At 44.1% G+C, this 17853-nt stretch overlaps 1 protein-coding gene across 1 annotated transcript in view; it reads left to right on the top strand.

Annotated features, from left to right (window-relative positions):
* Nucleotides 1–16767: 16767 nt before the first annotated feature.
* Nucleotides 16768–17853, top strand: part of TOX (thymocyte selection associated high mobility group box) — a 296399-nt gene continuing 295313 nt past the window's right edge. Inside the window, exon 1 of the mRNA XM_070392145.1 lies at nucleotides 16768–17190. Within this exon, the coding sequence (XP_070248246.1) occupies nucleotides 17089–17190 (102 nt within the window). The 5' untranslated portion in view covers nucleotides 16768–17088. The remainder of the gene's footprint in view (nucleotides 17191–17853) is intronic.

The raw sequence follows: 17853 nt of genomic DNA on the forward strand, positions 1-17853 counted from the left end.
GCAATTTACAATTCAGTGCAGTGTGGTAGGTGAAAAGTGATGTATTGCTGATGATTTAATGTGCATTTCCTGATTACTCATGAGGTTAAACATGAACTGAGTGTGCTATGTGTTTAACCAATTCCCTTGTAAGAATATCAGGAGATTTTAATTATCCAGTTTGGAGGTTTGTTCATTTCTTCATTCAAAATATTTGTGAATCCTCCTCTGAGCACAGCATTGTGTTAAAACTAAGGATTAGCTCAGCAGCCCAGCATCTCTCAATGCCCATGGAAAGCTGGCATACAAGGGAACAATTACATAAAGATGCGAGGAAATGTAGCGGTAAATGAAGGGTTCTGCTCAGCAACCCGCTGCTGTACTAAAGAAAAGATCCTCCTTCACTGTTTTTGAATAATCAGAATGAATCTCAATGTTATTTCATGCTTTCTATTAAAAAGGTAAATAGCGTATTGAAATCTGACTTTAAGTGATTTTATTTTATAGTTAATATTGTCTTCCTGCCTCACGGCTCCTAGGGGGTGTACCAACATCTTGCTCAACTCCATTGCTTCTATCCATTATCTCTAGTAGAGGATATGCTAATTGTCACCTAAAGGAATTCTGAGATATTATTTAATGAACTATTGCAGTTTAATATAACTGGTAAAACCATCAGCTTTTTTCTTAGTTGTATTCATCAGATTCTTAAGAAATTAACCTTTGCCTTCTAAAAAGGTACTTTACATGTATTACATTCCTTGGAACAGTCTTTCATTTGTATTCTCACTGAATTATTATTCATAAGAATTTCTCATCTGAGAGAAGGCCACTCATGTGAGAAGGTGGCCATCTCTTTTTTTTTAAATATATTTTTATTGATTTCAGAGAAGGGAGAGAGAAATAGAAACATCAGTGATGAGAGAGAATCAATGATGAGAGAGAATCATGGGTTGGCTACCTCCTGCACGCCCCCCCCCCCTACACACACACACTGGGGATGGAGCCAGCAACCAGGGCATGTGCCCTGACTGGGAATCGAACCTGAGACCCTTCAGTTCACAGGCCAACACTCTATCCACTGAGCCAAACCAGCTAGGGCAGAAGGTGGCCATCTCAGTGTGTGATATCCCCAACAGGACATTCCTTCAGGTCTCAGATAAAAAGCTTTACACCTTTCCTTGCCTTTCATCCAGAGTCAAGGGGTCAGTTGAGCATGTGTGTTGCAAGCAAGAAGACTAACCGGTGCACACAGCTCATTTGTCTGTGTAACCAGCACTGGAGGACAAAAGCAATATATACACATTTGCACATCAAACAATAGGACCAGATAACATTTAATGCAGAACAAAAGTAGACTACATACCAAAAAGCTGTTTTATTTAGGAAAATTTCTTTGTGTGTTGTTATGATCATTTTTACACTATTTCCCCCAGTGCATTGGCTTCATGGAGGGTCTATTAGCTTTGTAGGTTGCCAGAACTAACAAGTGTTTTTGCTTGATCTCAATCACTACAAGCCTAGTCCTGGAAGATATGATAGGCTATCAGAGTAACCTACACCATTTCTGAAAATATGGAAGAAATCTTATATTTGGTGAAAAGAGAGAGAGAGAAAAAAAAGAAAGAAAAAAAAGGAAAGGGGTAGGAGAAAAAAAGAAAAAAGAGAGGTGTGTACAGGTCGCTAGGCAGCCCTCTGGTCTCAGCTGGGTTTGCTTGTACATTTCTCATCAGCTTGTTACTCTTGGGTGGTCTCTTCCAGAATACTAAACTGAGTTTGTTCTAATGGTGGTGGCACAGCTAAGAGAGAGATAGAGATAGAGTGTGTGTGTGTGTGTGGGGGGGGGGGGGGGGGGGGGGGGGGACGTGGCAGGGGGCGGAGGAGATGCAGGGCCTCTTGAGTTCTGGGCTTGAGACGTGTAAACTATAGTTTCCACCATTTTCAATGTACAAAGCAAAGTCCACTGTTAATCCAGTCTTAAGGAAAAGGAAAATGGACTCTCCCTCCTGATGGGAGGAACTGCAAAGTTGTACTGCAAAGAGTATGGATGAGAGCATTATGCTAAGTGAAATAAGCCAGTCAGTGAAAGAAAAATAGCACATGATCTCACTCATTTGTGGAATATAAAGAACAACATAAACTAATGAACAAAAATAGATACAGAGGCAAAGAAGCATCGAACTACAGCGGAAAGGCTGGGGAGGGTTGGGAGGGGGGTAAGAAATTAACCAAAGGACTTGTATGCATGCATATAAGCATAACCAATGGACACAAGACACTGGAGGGGGCGGGTGAGGGCATGTGCTGGAGGGTAGGGGAGGCTGGGGGAAGGTCAATGGGGAAAAAAAGGAGACATATGTACTACTATTTGTAATACTTTAAACAATAAAATAAAATTTTTAAAAAATGTAATAAAAGAGTGGGGAAAAGAATTGGGGCTATTTTTGAAATCTCTCTACTAACAGATAACAATTGTTTCCAATAAAGTTGTATATTTTTTTCTTCCTAAATTTTCCTTAAGTTTATCAGATCCTTAAATGTAACTTTAATAAAAATAAATCATGCTATATTTATCTCCAGGTTTGTTAGGTCATAACATCTTTCTTGGTCAGTATATGTAGCATTTCTTTCAATGTCTGCATAGGTTGTAATCAATGTGTCATAATTTAACCATTTCTCTATAGGTGAGAATACAGTTGACTTCTTTTTCCTAGTGCAAGCATATCTTTACAAGCACATATTTGTTTATTCGTGGCTTTAATAGTAAAAGTTTGTTTTCTAGGAAGATGATTTCTGATTCAAAGGGTGCATACATTTTTCATTCTCATAAACTAAATGTACTCTATTTAGAAAGAGGCTAGTATTGGCGACATATTTGTCAGTGTAATTAATGCCAGTTGCTGGAACAGATAAACTAAAACACAGTGGTTTAACACAAAGAAAGTCAGATACAGGTCAGAAAACCAATTTGAATAGCTCTGCTCCACACAGTTACTCAGGAACCCCAGCCTCCTCCCTTCATGTGCTCCTGCCACCTCAGAGAGTGGCCTCAGAATTCCTTCACTACATCCTCTCTCCTTATCGAGCTGCCCACGAAAGAAACAGTTATGATAAGGAGATAATGGGAGATATTTTAAGGCCAAATCTGTTAAGTGGCTTATTGTCTTTTATGCATTTGTTTGCCTAAAACTTAGTCAAATAGGCTCAATCTAACTGCAAGGGAAACTGGGAAGTGTAGTTTCCTTGTGTCCCTAGAGCTAGGAACAGTACTGATGATGAATATCTCATCAGCTTGTGTCTTTGATAATGATGTTTTCTTTATGTGATATTTCTAGTATATGTTATTATTATTCCTTAGAAATCCTGGAAAACTCAAAACGGAACAAGTCATGCATAATTCCAGGTCTTTTAAAGTTTAAAAAAGCCAATACTATCTATCTTGTTCCAAACCTGATGGTAAACATTGCTAACAAATTGGAGTTTATTCCGCTTAGTTTATTTCTGAAGCATGTCTCTATGTATCAAGTATATATCTGTGTATCTTCCAATATCTTTTGTATAGCTTCGTTAGGGGCTGAACTGTGCCCCCCATAATTTATATGTTAAAGTCATAACCCCCGGTTTCAAAATGTGACTGTATTTGGAGATAGTCCTTAAAGGGGTAATTAAATTAAAATGATATTCGAGTAGTCCCTAATGCAATCTATCTAATTCATAGCAGCATGTGGAAGACATCGTAGAGGAGCAAACACTCACGTTGGGGCGAGGAGGTGAGAGAAGACTTCACAATGAGAGTATTATTTGTGGGGCATCTTGAACCATCAGGTGAGCCAAAAGAACATGTCTAACTAACACACAAGACACATTCATTAGAGTCTCCCTGCCCACAGAGTCTTGAAAGCAGCCTCAGTAGTATTCCTTTATTTCTTTGGCTGATGATGTTTAAGGATAGCATGGTAGGTGCTGAAGTACAGAAAAACAGGGAAAGAAAATTGGTTCTCCCCCTGCCCCCCAATCAGGTTTCTAGGAAAAGCTCAGAGATGAGCAGGCTCAGAAAGGTGGCAGAGGCCCAACTCTAGCCTCTGGACTCTACTTTCTCCCAGACGCCCAACCCAGGACCTGCACAGGCAGGTGATGAACCGTGGGCCTTTGTAACCCTGGGTGAGTCCCTGTGCCTGGGGGCACAGCTCAGGAGCACTCAGCATATTGAGTGCGCACGTGTCTGTGTGCTCTGGAGGCACAGGAGTTGCTTTGGCTGTGCTTATGAAAAGGCAGTTTGCATAGTGAAGAAGTGTCCACGTGTAGAGGTGCTTAACTGGGTTGGAATTCTGGCTGGTACTTACCCACTGTGGGTCTTCCCTACTTGACCACATTATCTTTCTGTGCCCCAAATTCTTCTCCAATAAATTAGGATATAATAATACCTATAAGGAGTTTAAACCAGTGCCTAGTCTTAGTGTACATAAATTTTACAGTGTTTGTGAGTCTACTTACATAAGTTGTGCACTCTATCAGCATCCTTGTCATATTGAGGTTCAAAAGATGGATTTCCTCCCCAAGTCTGGCAAAGAGCAGTGCTTGTGTTTAGCCCCAGGTTGGTGGACACCAGAGCCTGGGCTCTTACTCTCCTTGCCATCCTCTCCACCACCAGAAAGTATGCACTAACCAAGAGATTAGAAGCGGATTTTCTATTCCCAATGCAAGAAATTATTGCTTGCATTGTGGTAGTTTCACACACACACACACACACACACACACACACACACACCACACAAAACACACAAAGCCAAATAGTGTCATCTTAAAAAAGGGGGGGGGGGGATATTCCTTAACATACAGTATTCTTGTAAGCTTACTTAATTAGCCAGATCAATGAAACCATAGACCTACCTTTATTTGCAATTGCCCATAGACCAAATGTAAAGGCAAGCTTGCTTGCTGGCGTTGTTTTGGTGTGATCTCTTTCGGTCTGGAGCAGGGGGCCAACATTCCAGTCAGTACCTAGCGCTCACTGTGGACAAGCGCCACGGAGAGAGGCCAACGTGGTCTCGAGTTTTCGTCTGTCCCATTCCTTTTTTGTCTGATCATTGATAACGGTTATTATTTAATCGGGGTTGTCATCTCTTTATCCTGCCAGAACCTCATATACTCAAAATATTTTACAGACGGGAAACTGTATCCTGGTTTGTAAAGTAGAAAACCTACTTAAGATACTTTTAACAGAGCACTGCTGAGCTGAAAGGTAGCTCTCTCCAACAAGATCTTGGAGAAGTGCACACCGATGTGAAACATCAAATGGTAAAAATAAACTCAACTGCAAACAAGGAACAATTGCAGGGAATTCAGGGGAACTTCGACACAGCTATTAAAGGGCATTCTAGAGGAGACTTCCGGCTGTTTCCGTCCCCGGAAAAGGCCCAGCCACTAAAGAAAAATTGGTTGACATGTATCTCCAACTGCAGAAAGGGGCCTTCGATGCTGCCTCATTGCTTCTGTCAGTTCTTTCTCACCTTCTATAAATAAATGCAATAGTGCTTTCAATTAGAACAAGTGGTTACTTTATGTGGGAACAGGTTAAGTCAGTGTTATATTTTAAACTCCCCTTTTTAATTTTCAAGTCCAACACTGAGATGAAAGAGACGTTTTGCAGCTCCCTTATTTTGTCCAGCTTATTGAAGCTCGAAGACGCTGAGCTCCAGGCCAGGCTTATTACAAATCCCATGTCCTTGGCTCTGAACTCACCTTTGCAGCCTTTGAGCCACTGAGCAAGTCTCAATTGTCCAGGAATTCACATTGTGCCACTCAGTCCAATAGTATACAGTAAATGCAATTATGTCTATCTGTCTTTACACCTGTATGTATCGATCCTGAAAGAATTCAGATAACCAATAGCTGAGAACCTCAAATAAGTTTATTAAAGGGATGCTCTTAAATATGTTCTCATTCTTTAAAACCAATGTCACAGACAGAATACAGTTTTTCCTCACATACTGTCAAGGAGAAAATGTTCAGTCTCATTAGGAGAATTTTTATGTTTTATTGATTAGAGCTATTTTATATACGTGGACCAATAGCTATTCTTTCCATTGTAGAGGCAGCAACGCCCCCGGGGATAAAGTGCAGTAAACTGTCCATGTTCAAATCCTGGCTCTACTGCTTACTGTGATTGTGAACTTGCTATAATTATTTTGTCCACACAGAATGAGGAGAAACAATTTACCTGAATTCAATTCAATTAAACAATGAATGATTGAGTGTTTGTTATGTTTAAGAAATTGTGCGTGGTATTGCAGGAGCCTCCGAGGTGAACAGACTATGGTTATCCTGCCCCAACAACTTGTTGAGAAGGGAGATATTAAAAAACACACATGACTGTAGCACAAGGTGACATATGAGAAGTCTCATCAAAGAGTCATCAATAAGGGCTTCAGGAATGAGAGCAGGGAAAGCCCAGGTCCAGGTGGGAGGTCCAGGAAGAGTTTCAGGAAGGAGTGTCAGTTGAGATGAAAACAGAAGCAAGAGGGATATGAAGACAAGAGGAAGTGGGGCCGAGGCGAGACAGTGCCCACTAACAAACACATGGAAGCCAGAAAAAGTCAGGCCATGTTAAAAGAATATGAAGTGATCTGATCAGGTAGAGACACAAAAATTAAGAAAAGAAAGACTGGCAATCTGTGGTCTAGAATACTGGCTATGGAGTCCTTGCTTAACTCCAAAATCAATAAAATTAGGTGACATTCACTGATATGTACCAAATGCCTCTGGAAGCTTCTAGAAACAGATTAAACACTGGCTGAAGCTTTAGATGCAAAGATACTACATCAATAGGAAGCAACCTTATGAGTTTTCTTATGTGAAAATAACAGATTAAACTTTGAATGGAAATTTATAAATTAATTTACAATTTTCAAGAATGTGTTGGAACTTTATCACATTTTACCAAGCGGCAGCCTTTCTGAAAGACCTATTTTTGCAGGAATTGAAATAATTAAATTGAAGATTCAGTGTACCTTTTCAATCATTGTATTAAAAAACCCATTCTAGTTTTCTCTGAGGGAGAGATAAACCACTGCTAAGGAAGTGGCTAAATCTTTTATTAAACTACTGTATTCACCATGAAAATGACATATTCCCAAGTAACATCTAAAATTAGAAATAACACCTTGAAATTAGAAAAAAATTGCCCTTTCAAAACTAGCTTTCAGAGGGTAGGGAAGTGAGGGCTGGGTGCTAAAGGTAAAAGGTTTAACCAAAAACAATATGTTTTTTAAAAACGTAGCTTTTTTGTACTTATTTCTATACCAGATATTAGAAGTACAAAGCTGATTAAGATATAATTTAGAACAAAAGCATTTATAAACAAAATAGTGGTCTGGTGCACTAGAGGCCAAGGGGAGCGGGCCTAAGCCATCAGTTGGACATCCTTAGTGCTGCCGCGGAGGCGGGAGAGGCTCCTGCCACTGCAGCTGCGCTCGCCAGCGCGCTCTCCAGCCGTGAGCCAGCTCAGGGCTTCTGGCTGAGTGGTGCTCCTCCTGTAGGAGTGCACTGACCACCAGGGGCCAGGTCCTGCGTTGAGCATCTGCCCCCGGTGGTCAGTGCGCATCATAGTGACCAGTCATTCTGCTGTTTGGTCGATTTGCATATTAGCCTTTTATTATATACTAGAGGCCCGGTGCATGAAATTTGTGCATGAAAGGGGGAGGGGTTCCCTCAGCCCAGCCTGCACCCTCTCCAATTATGGGTCCCCTGTGGGATCGGGCCTAAACCAGCAGTCGGACATCCCTTTTGCAGTCTGGGACCACTGGCTCCTAACTGCTCACCTGCCTGCCTGCCTGATTGCCCCTAACTGTCTCTGCCTGCCAGCCTGATCACTCCTAACTGCCCTCCCCTGCTGGCCTGATCTCTCCCCCAATGGCCCTCTCCTGCCAGCCTGATCTCACTCGCAACTGCCCTCCCCTCATGGCCTGGTTGCCCCATGCTGCCCTGATCTCCCCCCAACTGCCCTCCTCTGCTGGCCAATTTGGTTCTGATTGGTCGGTTTCTATGCCAGTCATTGTCAAAAGCTCTGCCTCCTAGGCAGCCATTGGCTCCCCATAGCACCCAGATTTGGTTCTGATTGGTCAGTTTCTATGCCAGTCAGCATCAGAAGCTCCACCTCCTAGGCAGCCATTGGCTACCCACAGCACCCACATTTGGTTCTGATTGGTCAGTTCCTATGCCAATAAATGTCAAAAGCCCTGCCTCCTAGGCAGGGCTGGTTCTTCACAGCACCCACATTTGGTTCTGATTGGTCAGTTCCTATGCCAGTCAGCATCTCTGGGCCTATCAACGGGGCCTGATCAGAAAGGCAGGGCTGATCAGCAGCCCTGGTGGAGGCCTGGAGAGAAATGGAGGCAAGCTGCTGGCCAGACTGGGAGAGAAAGAGAGGCAAGTGCTGATCAAAAGCTGCCACAGAGGCAATGGATCAGTCCCTGCTTCTCTCTTCAGGCCTCTCTCTGGCCCTGATTCGCAGCCCCCTCAGCAGTCAGTGCTGGGGCACCAAGCTGACTTCTGGTTGGTCCAGCCTTGAGCCTCAGTTGTTATTGGTCTTATGACCCAGGGTTTTTATATATTAGGACTAGGGGCCCACTGCACGAATTTGTGTACCTTGAAAGGAACTGTAGGCTGAGAGGCTGTGGTAGGCACAGGAGCAGGTCTCAGCCCATCCTCCATGCCCCCGCCTGGCCCCTCCCACCCCGGCCCCTGGTGCCCTGTCTGCTGGCAGCTCTGCTCCCACTGCTGCGGCTCCCACCCGCTGATGGCGCTGGCCCCTCTTGCACCCGCTGACAGCACGGAGCAATTGGGGCCAGCGACAGCAGTGGGTGCGAGCGGGGCCAGCACCATCAGCAGGTGTAAGTGGCAGCTGCTGCCCCAATTGCCCCTCAGGAGCAGGGGGAGGTGGAGAAGCCCTCGAGGGTGATCAGGATTGGTAGCCACTGCTCCCAACCGCTGATGGTGCCAAGCAACTGGGACCGGTGCTGGCTGCAGGTGCGAGTGCCAGGCAGGACTGCGGCACATGGGAGCAAAGAATTTTCAGTAACCACCAGAGGCTCGCCTGATGACAGTGAGTGGTGCCCTGCCTTGGTCTGGTGCCCCTGCTCACCTGCTCCACCATCCCTCCGCAGCCGATGCCTGCCATGTTCTGCACACACCCGCTGGTGGTCAGCACACTTCATAGTAACCAGTTGTTCTGGTTGTTCTGTCGTTTGGCCTATCTGCATATTAGCCTTTTATTATATGGGATGATAGGATCATTGCAACACAGTAATGAAGAAATACAGTGTATCTGTTGGGGGGAAAGGGCTTAACACAGCTTTGCCTAGGTGAGATTTGATTTGTCCCTTGAAGGTAATAGGATCTGCCCTGTGACTATGTGTTCTTCCTAGACCAAGGGAACAGCAGGTGCAAATGCTTGAAAATAAGGCAAGCACATGTGGCGTTTATTTGTGGGAAAGCAAATGGTTTGGTATGTTTTGGTATCAGAAAGCCGTGGGAGGCAGCTGATTGATGTTTCTCTCTCTCTCTCTCTCTCCCCCTTACTTTCTCTCAAATCAAATTAAAAAAAAGAAAAAGAATTGAGATATACAGACTACCAGTCCAATTTAAAGAGATTCTATCCTCTCCCTTTAGGAGCTTATAGTCAGCATCAAACATGTTAATACAGACAGACTTATTGGACCGCCATTAGGAATGAAATGGAAACATTAAAGCAATACATAGATAGACAGGTAATTGCATTATGTAAAGGTCAAGCATAAGTGGATTTATAGTGGAAGGAAGCAGTGAGTACCTAATCAGGGTGGAGAGCAGGAACTGCACGTAAAAACTGGGCAGGGTGAGGGCGAAGAGTCACTTACCTAATCAATGCTGGAAGATTTCGTGGGAGGAGTGGGAGCTCACTGAAACTATCAGCCTGAATGGGAGTCTGTCTTTAAAGTGTGATTTTTGCATTAGTGTCATGAAGGCTACACATGAAAATATACCATAGGAAAGCACAAGGATACTTTTTCTTTCATCTTTGTCTCTGAGATCATCCTAAAAGGCCATCCCCATCATATGAGAGTATTCTTTTTGTTTTAATTTAAAGGAACACTAAATTATTTAATATTTTAATTCCCAGGTTATATCACATTTTAAATTTTGCCTGCAAAATCAGATGCTTGCTATTTTTCTTTGTAACCAAATTCCTTGAAAATGCTGAGGAACACAATGTAATGTAAAAAAAAAAAAAATCTTAGACTTGAAAGAACTATAAGAGACATCTTGGCTCATTGTTTGGGTGAACTTCACTTTAGGCTATCCAAAATTTATGAGCAATGAAACCCTTTAGATAATTGGAGCTAAGTTCAAACCCTCTGCCCAGCTGATCTTTTACATATAAAGAAGGCTTGTGCCAAGAAAAGGAGGGGTGTTCGTGGGTCAGGGGTAAGCTGACAAACTTTCCCTGGGTGCAGAGATTTTAAAACTAGTCCTCTGGAGAGCTCACACTCTCCCTCGGCCCTGCATTAAAGATCCCTGGGGGAAATTCTTTCCACATGTGACTAAATCTCAATGCTCTAGTATTACATCCATTTCCTCGTGTCCTATCTGCAGTGGAGGTGCTCTCTCCTTGTTTATGAAAGAACTCTTGAGATACACGATTTGAAGATATTACATTGCTTCTCAGTATTACCCTCTCTAGGCGAGTCCTTTAATCTTTCTTAAAGGTCTTATTTTTCAATCCTTTAATCATCTCTGTGGTAAAAACACAAAGTTGCCATCCCTCTTTGTGTCTCTCTGGACATAGGCTCTGACTAGTATAAGTCCTATGAGTTATATTTATATTTTTCCACCCAAGTGCTACCTTTCCTCTTTAAATTGAAGTGTGGCTGTTGACTCACCATATCTTTTTTTTTTGAAAAACAACAACAAAACATAGCTATGAACACACAGTGTACAAGGAAACCAGAATGATCTTTTCTTTGTATTGCTCTGGTTCCCTTTTGGGACCTGTTTCTGGGGAAAGTATGAGCCTTGATTATCCATTTTCACCAAAAATAGCATTTATTAAGGCAGGAATATTAACTCCCATAAGCAAAATGATTGTTCCTTTCATCTCAGCAATTCCACACTTACTCACCTTCCAATTGACTTTTTTATAGAATATTAGTTTGCATTAAAAAATCCATTTAATTGCATTGGAAAAACACTTCACTGCTCTGCTCCAGGCCGATACCATGTTGCAGCTGTTCCTATTTAAGGGATAATTGTGCCTCACTCTTCTACAAGGAACTAATTCTGATTTTGAAAGGATTTGTCCTCACAGTTTATCCTGATGAGAGAGAACTGGATTATTGCCATGTAAAATAGCTGAATAGTCCTATTATAGCTATTATGCCACAAATGTTGAATATTGTTGCAGATCAAAGTACTGTACCACACTCAATGGTACAAGCATGGCACACTTCCCATACTATGTAAAAAAAAAAAAAATACTGCATTTTATGAGTCATTTAGTACCATGTGAGATATCTGTGGGCCCTATATTATTTCCTTTAAACTTTTCTTATCATTCTGAATCCTTTATTTTCTGGTTGAAAGACTGACAATCTAGTCATTTTTTCATTAGTCTCCCCAGGAAATAAACTTCAGTGCTCTATGTCCTACCTTTGCATGATATTTTTTGCATGTCATTCTATTTTCAATTTAAAATACTTTAAAAAATATTGAATAACTCTGGACAATAGTAAATTCTAACTGGCAAACTGGAAAAATATAAACATTTCTCATCAAAACCAAGCAATATTTTTCAAACCTTTAGAATATGTAGGACTCAGTGTTGGTTAAATTCTAAGGAAACAAACATAGCTATTTCACCCCATGATCTTGTTAGAAAGGCAAATCTATAAACACAATAACAAAATACCTTACAATACAGTGTGGCCCATATGAGATGTTAAATGAATGGAATATTTTTTTAAACGAGGCTTTATTCTACAGGAGAGATTGAGGCATCAGCTATTACTGGAAAGCTCATATTGAAGAGGAGGACAGTGAAGGGTTGTAAATTATTTCCTTATAAAATATGGTATGCTTTGAGCTTAGTTTTAATTTTGGCATTTCAAAATAAATCCCTCTATAACATGCTCCATTCCCATAGTCAATATGTGAGGACTTCTACCTGTCAAGAAAAACTAACCAAAAATACCCCTCCAGAAGTGCCATTTTGTTGTTGTTTAATGAGTTGTATAAGACTCTCATAAATCACGGGTAGGTTTAACTGTCTAGAGGATATTTTCCCTAAAGTAACACATTCTATATGTAATTTGGAGGCATTACTACAGGATTTAGGACTTACCTTTTTAGTACAACGAGTCAATAAACATAAAAGTGGGCAATGAAAACAATTGCAAAGTTGAAAACATAACAATTATGAAACTAGAATTAAAATGAAGATGAGTAATGTTGAGGGCAAAAAATAAAATGCTAAGTGTGGCTTGTAATTACTGGTTAGGTTTCCAAAGAAATTTGTAGAACTAAATGAAACAGTGAAATTAAATGTAAAGAAATTAAGGCCAGGTCTAGGCCATCGTAGACATTTCATGAATCATTACATCAATACTAGTAAGGAGATGTTTTGTTTATGGACACACATTTTCTGGTAATTAGAGTTTCTAAAGTTCCAAGTTCAGATGACCAAATAGTAATCTGGGCCTATACAACAATGCATTTGTGTTTAGTTATAATAACTGAGTAAATTGCCATCCTCATTATCTAACCGGGCAGTGCAGATGGCAGGGTTGTGGGAGTGGTGACCCTCAATGCCCCCTTGGAAAAGCCAACACAAAATATTATTCACTGAAATTTTAACAGTACATTTGTGCCCATCTTATCCTTCCTTCTAGACCAGTGTTTCTCAATCTTTCTTAAAAGTTAAAACCACTAGAGAGCTTTGAAAAATTCCTGTCCCTAGACACTAACTCCAAATGAATTACATGAGAATCTATGGGGAGGAGCCCAGGAATGACTATTTCTCAGAGGTTCTAGGGAGACTCCACTGACCAGACAAGATTACAAATACTGCTCTGGAAGACTATATACACATCTAAAGCAGAAACTGTTTTAATTTTTTTTTAATATGTCAACTTATACACAATACATAGCATAGTGCTTTGCTCTGCTCATCTGTCTTCATTGAATAATGTTACAAAAGAATGAATGGACAAATAAATGAGTTAATTTAGCCAGGATATAGAGTTGAATGTCCTAGAAATTGACAAGTAACATGCCACTCTACTAGTTTATCTTCCAAATTAATAAGGTTTACTAAGAGGTTTAGCTAATGAACTTTCCCCAAGTTTTTCTTGGTACTACACTCATTCAATGTATGATAGGCTTTGGTGGAGCATTATAATGAGAGTATTTTTTCAGATTACACTGAGATGGCCTTTGTGGTCTATTCTCTATGGATGAGTGATTGGAGTTAGAGCTTTTATTTTTTTTAATATTTTTATTGATTTCAGAGAGGAAGGGAGAAGGAGAGAGAAACATCAATGAGAGTGAGAATCATCAGTTGGCTGCCCCCTGAATGGACCCTACTGGAGGTCGAGCTCGAAACCCAGGCATATGCCCTGACCAGGAATTGAGTTGTGACCTCCTGGTTCATAGGCCTCAACCCCTGAGCCATGCCAGCCAGGCAGAGCTTTGTTTGTTTGTTTGTTTGTTTTAAAGCAATGCTCACAATTCCCTGAGCTGGGGAAAACTGGGTCTTCCTCCTGTATGTCTCCTTTGCTCTTACCTTACTAGCACACTCACAACACTTCTGATACCAGATATGTGGGGGTTTTCTCCACATCAAGCAACTCTGTGATACCAACTGGGGGTTTCTACAATTTAACTCAATTTCAACACTCTCTACCGGGGGGGGGGGGGGGGGCCTCAGATCCCACAGGGTAAGGGCTCAGTTGCACAAGACTATCCTCCTCCCCCCAACCCCACTTCAAATACCAATAACATAGGTTGTTACCTATGCTTCTAACCAATTGGCTATTAATCAGAACTTCCCATACCCACTTCTTGAGTTAGATTAATTTGCTAGAGTGGTTCCCAGAACTCAGGAAAATAGTTTATTTACAGTTTTAGTAATTTATTATAAAATGTTATGATAAGAGATACAGGTGAGCATCCAGATAAAAGAGATGCTTAAGACCAGGTGTATATGAAGGGGCGCTGAGCTTCCATGCCTTCTCCAGGACCACCATTCTCCCAACACCTCCACGTGTTCGCCAACACAGAAGCTCTCTGACCCCAGTACTTTGGGGATTTTTATGGAGACTTCATCATGTAGGTATGATCGATCATTAACTAACTCCATTTTCATCCCCACCCCAAATTGACCTTCAGGTCTACTCTCCCATGTACTAGTATGAGTGATTGGACTTAAGAGCTTTTAAACCAACAGCTCACATTTGCACCCATCACACCACTCCATGCACAAACCTATCACTTTGACTCTATAGAAGAAGCCAAGTCCTTGATTAACTAGAGGGACACACAGGTCTCATGCATTTGGGGTTTCCTAAGACAGAGCAAAGTGGAAGGTCTGTGGAGCAAAGTGGAGATGTCCTTTATCTTCCCCAGATGTCAAGATGTTGAAAATGGTATTGCTCCTACCCCAAACCACTTCACCTTCCTGATAGTCACAGAACCATCAAATAGAAAGCAATTATGGATTCCAGTGGAGTTTTAAAATTTGAATTTTAAAATGATGAAAGGTGTTGGTAATAAATGCTGGATCGATGACAAAAATTTAAGCTTAGAAATATTTAATTTTAACCTAAAGGGGTGTTTGTTTTCTTTAAATTGTGGAAGGCACATTTTAGCATCTGCAATTGAAATTCTGAACACTGAAGTTACAAACCACAAAACTTCATTTAAATTTTATTATAAAGACCTTTATTAAGGGGGAGAACCTATTTTCTATTTCTTACTTTTATTTTGTGCCTGGAAGGATCTGTAACTATGGAGGTTCTTCTGAATCCAGTGGAGAGGAACTCTTTTTTCTTATTATTCTCTCTTCTTACACCAATTTTCACCATGTCAATCTTAAGACAGAGAGAAAGCTGGATTTTTGCTATTTATAAAAATGATGAAGGGAAGAAAGAAAACACTGGCTTAACAGACAAATGTTGTAAGGAGTAGAAAGCAATGCTTAACAAAAGGCACCTAAAGGAGCCATGTATGGATGCCCAACCATGTTATTTTGATCATTTCTAATACTGTCTTCATAGATTTTCTTCCACTTCTCTGCTAGCACAAGCTCTCAATTGCAGAGGAAACAGGATAGCTGTGGGAAAGTTGCAGAGCAGTTGGTCATCAACGTGCATTAAGGATACTAAGAAGGCCAAATGGTAGTATCCTCTGGGTGCCAGGAACAAGTGGAACAGATGAAGTATGTCCAAGCTCTTTTGCAGGGTCTTGGGTCCTAGTGTGTGGGGCTGCTCCCTCCTGAGAAGGTAAATATTACCCACTTCTGCGTGGACTTCCCACCAAGGACAGAGTCCCAGCGATGAATCTGTTGGACCGTGGCCAAGGAACCCTAAACCTTTCCAAACACCTAAAACACGAGGTTGCAAGTTTCCGGGTTTAAGGGCTAAGGCGGGAAAACATGATTGGGGATTTCCTCATCCCACTTACCAATCCGAAAAATGGGGAGACCGATTTCTAGGTTGTCCGTGGACCTCTCAGAGCATTCCTGGGCTGCCCACTATTAAAAGACAAGAATCCCATGATGGACAACTAACAGGTCCCGGTGTTTCCCCTCTAGCCCTATTGTGCGTGCTGGTAATTGTTCCCCTGTTTACCCTTTGAGGAACCCAGGTGGTCTTTTGCGAGTCCTTAAGGTAGTCTTAGCCTCCGCAGCCCTCCGGTGGAGCACAGATCACCAGGAGGGGAGGGCTGGAGAAGCGAGCGAGTAACAGCTCACTCACACCCTGCGGTCCATTCGGGTCCCTGGGACAGTGGCCCACTCACAGCGCCCCGAGGGTTCGCGTTCTCTGCGGGTTTCCCGGTCCCCAAGAACAGCGCTGCGGGGAACAGTCACCTTCCCAGGGACTGGGAGTAGGGATGGGGGCGCAGAAACGGGGTAGGGAACGCCACCGACGGGGAGTTGGGGTACGAAGAGAAGGAAGTGGAACGCCGTGGAGGGGCGGTGGGAGCGGGGTGGGGACGGGGCGGTCCCGGGGGCGGGGCTGCGGGGCGGGGTGCGCCACAGCGCCCCCTTGCTGCGCGCTCCCCGCCGTGCCCCGCGGCCGCCAGCGCCTCTGGCTCGCCAGCCCCTTTGTGTACCGCGCGCTGTCCGGAGTCGCGAGGCTCGGGCACAGCGGAGGTTCCCTGGGGTCCCGCTGCCTCGTCCCGGGCCCGGCCGCGCTGTCCTCCCGCTTCCCCGTTCCTCCCTCCTCCCGCCCCCGGCCTGAGCAGCAGCCATCGGGCCGCGAGCAGCCCGCGTCCTGCGGCGCACCCACCCGAGCCGGCCCGGGGCGCTCACTACCCTCACGCCTGGTCCCCAGCTTTCCACCCCCGACCCCCTTCCCCGCCACCAGCCCAGGCCTCCGAGGTGGAGAAAATAAACTAAAAGCAGAGCAACTCAGAGACTCCCATCAAACGCCCCGTACTTAGAGCCCGAGCGCGGACGCGTGTGCCGGGCGGCCAGGGGCGCGGGAGGCGGGGATGGGGGGGACGGGCGGGGGGACAATGAGCGCATGAAGTTACCTGCCCGGCGGCCGCGGCGGTAGCGGCGGCGGGGCCGGGAGGCGGCAGCGGAGCTGGCTGCGCGCTCGGCGCGGACGGGTGCGCGCCGCGGCTTGGGGAGAGTTGAGCACTTTTCCCCCCTCTTTTTTTTTTCTTCTTTTTTTTTTTTCCTCCTCTTCTTCTTAAACAAACCGCAAACGGATGTGAGGGAAGGAAGGTGTTTCTTTTACTCCTGAGTCCAGACACCTCTCTCTGTTCCGTCTAAGCTTGTTTTGCTGAACACTTTTTTTGAAAAGAAAAAAAAAAAGGCAAAGAAAAGGAGTTGCTTGATGTGAGAGTGAAATGGACGTAAGATTTTATCCACCACCAGCCCAGCCCGCCGCTGCGCCCGACGCGCCCTGTCTGGGACCTTCTCCCTGCCTGGACCCCTACTATTGCAACAAGGTGAACGCTCTGCTTTTGTTTCCGCCGTGTTCTCGCTGCTGGATCCCGGGAGGGGGGCGGCGCGGCCGGGCCAGCGCGGCGGCGGCGGGCCGGGCGGCGGAGGCCAGTCCCGGGCGCTCGGCTCGCCAGCCGCGGCAGCTGCGTGCGCTCCGGTAGTAAATATTGCGGAGCGGCTCGGGGGGTTTGTCAAGCACAGCGATTGTGCGGAAAGTGACACGATTTGCTCGGATCTTTTCCTTCCTGCTGTTCGCGACTAAGGATCCCTGCCTAGGTTTGCCGGGGGGCGTTTTAAAAAAAAAAAATTAGGAGAAAACCACGGTGTACTTTGGGGGTGTGTCTGGTGTCCCGGAACCGAGGCAGAGACAGAGAGAATTCAGTGGATTTTCCAGTTTCCCCTTCTCTGTACCTACGTCCTTCTCACAGACAGCGGGGGCTCGGGGCACCGCTTCCCGGATCGGGATTAGTTGCCAGGGGAGCAGCCGGGAGTCGGGGTGCGGGGACCCCGGAGACACCTCTGCCCCCCGCCGGGAAAATTGCTCCACAACTCTTTTGTTTTCTTTCACCAGCCCGGTCGGGCGGCTGAGCCCGGTGTGCGGATGCCGGTGTGCGGGCCGGGGTGCAGCTGGGGAGCCGGGTCTGGGGGACAGCTCCGCTTGGGGGGTG

Source organism: Myotis yumanensis, unplaced genomic scaffold, assembly GCF_028538775.1.
Source record: "Myotis yumanensis isolate MYYU_CA2020_CCGP unplaced genomic scaffold, mMyoYum1.0.hap1 SCAF_15, whole genome shotgun sequence".
Classification (NCBI taxonomy): domain Eukaryota; kingdom Metazoa; phylum Chordata; class Mammalia; order Chiroptera; family Vespertilionidae; genus Myotis; species Myotis yumanensis.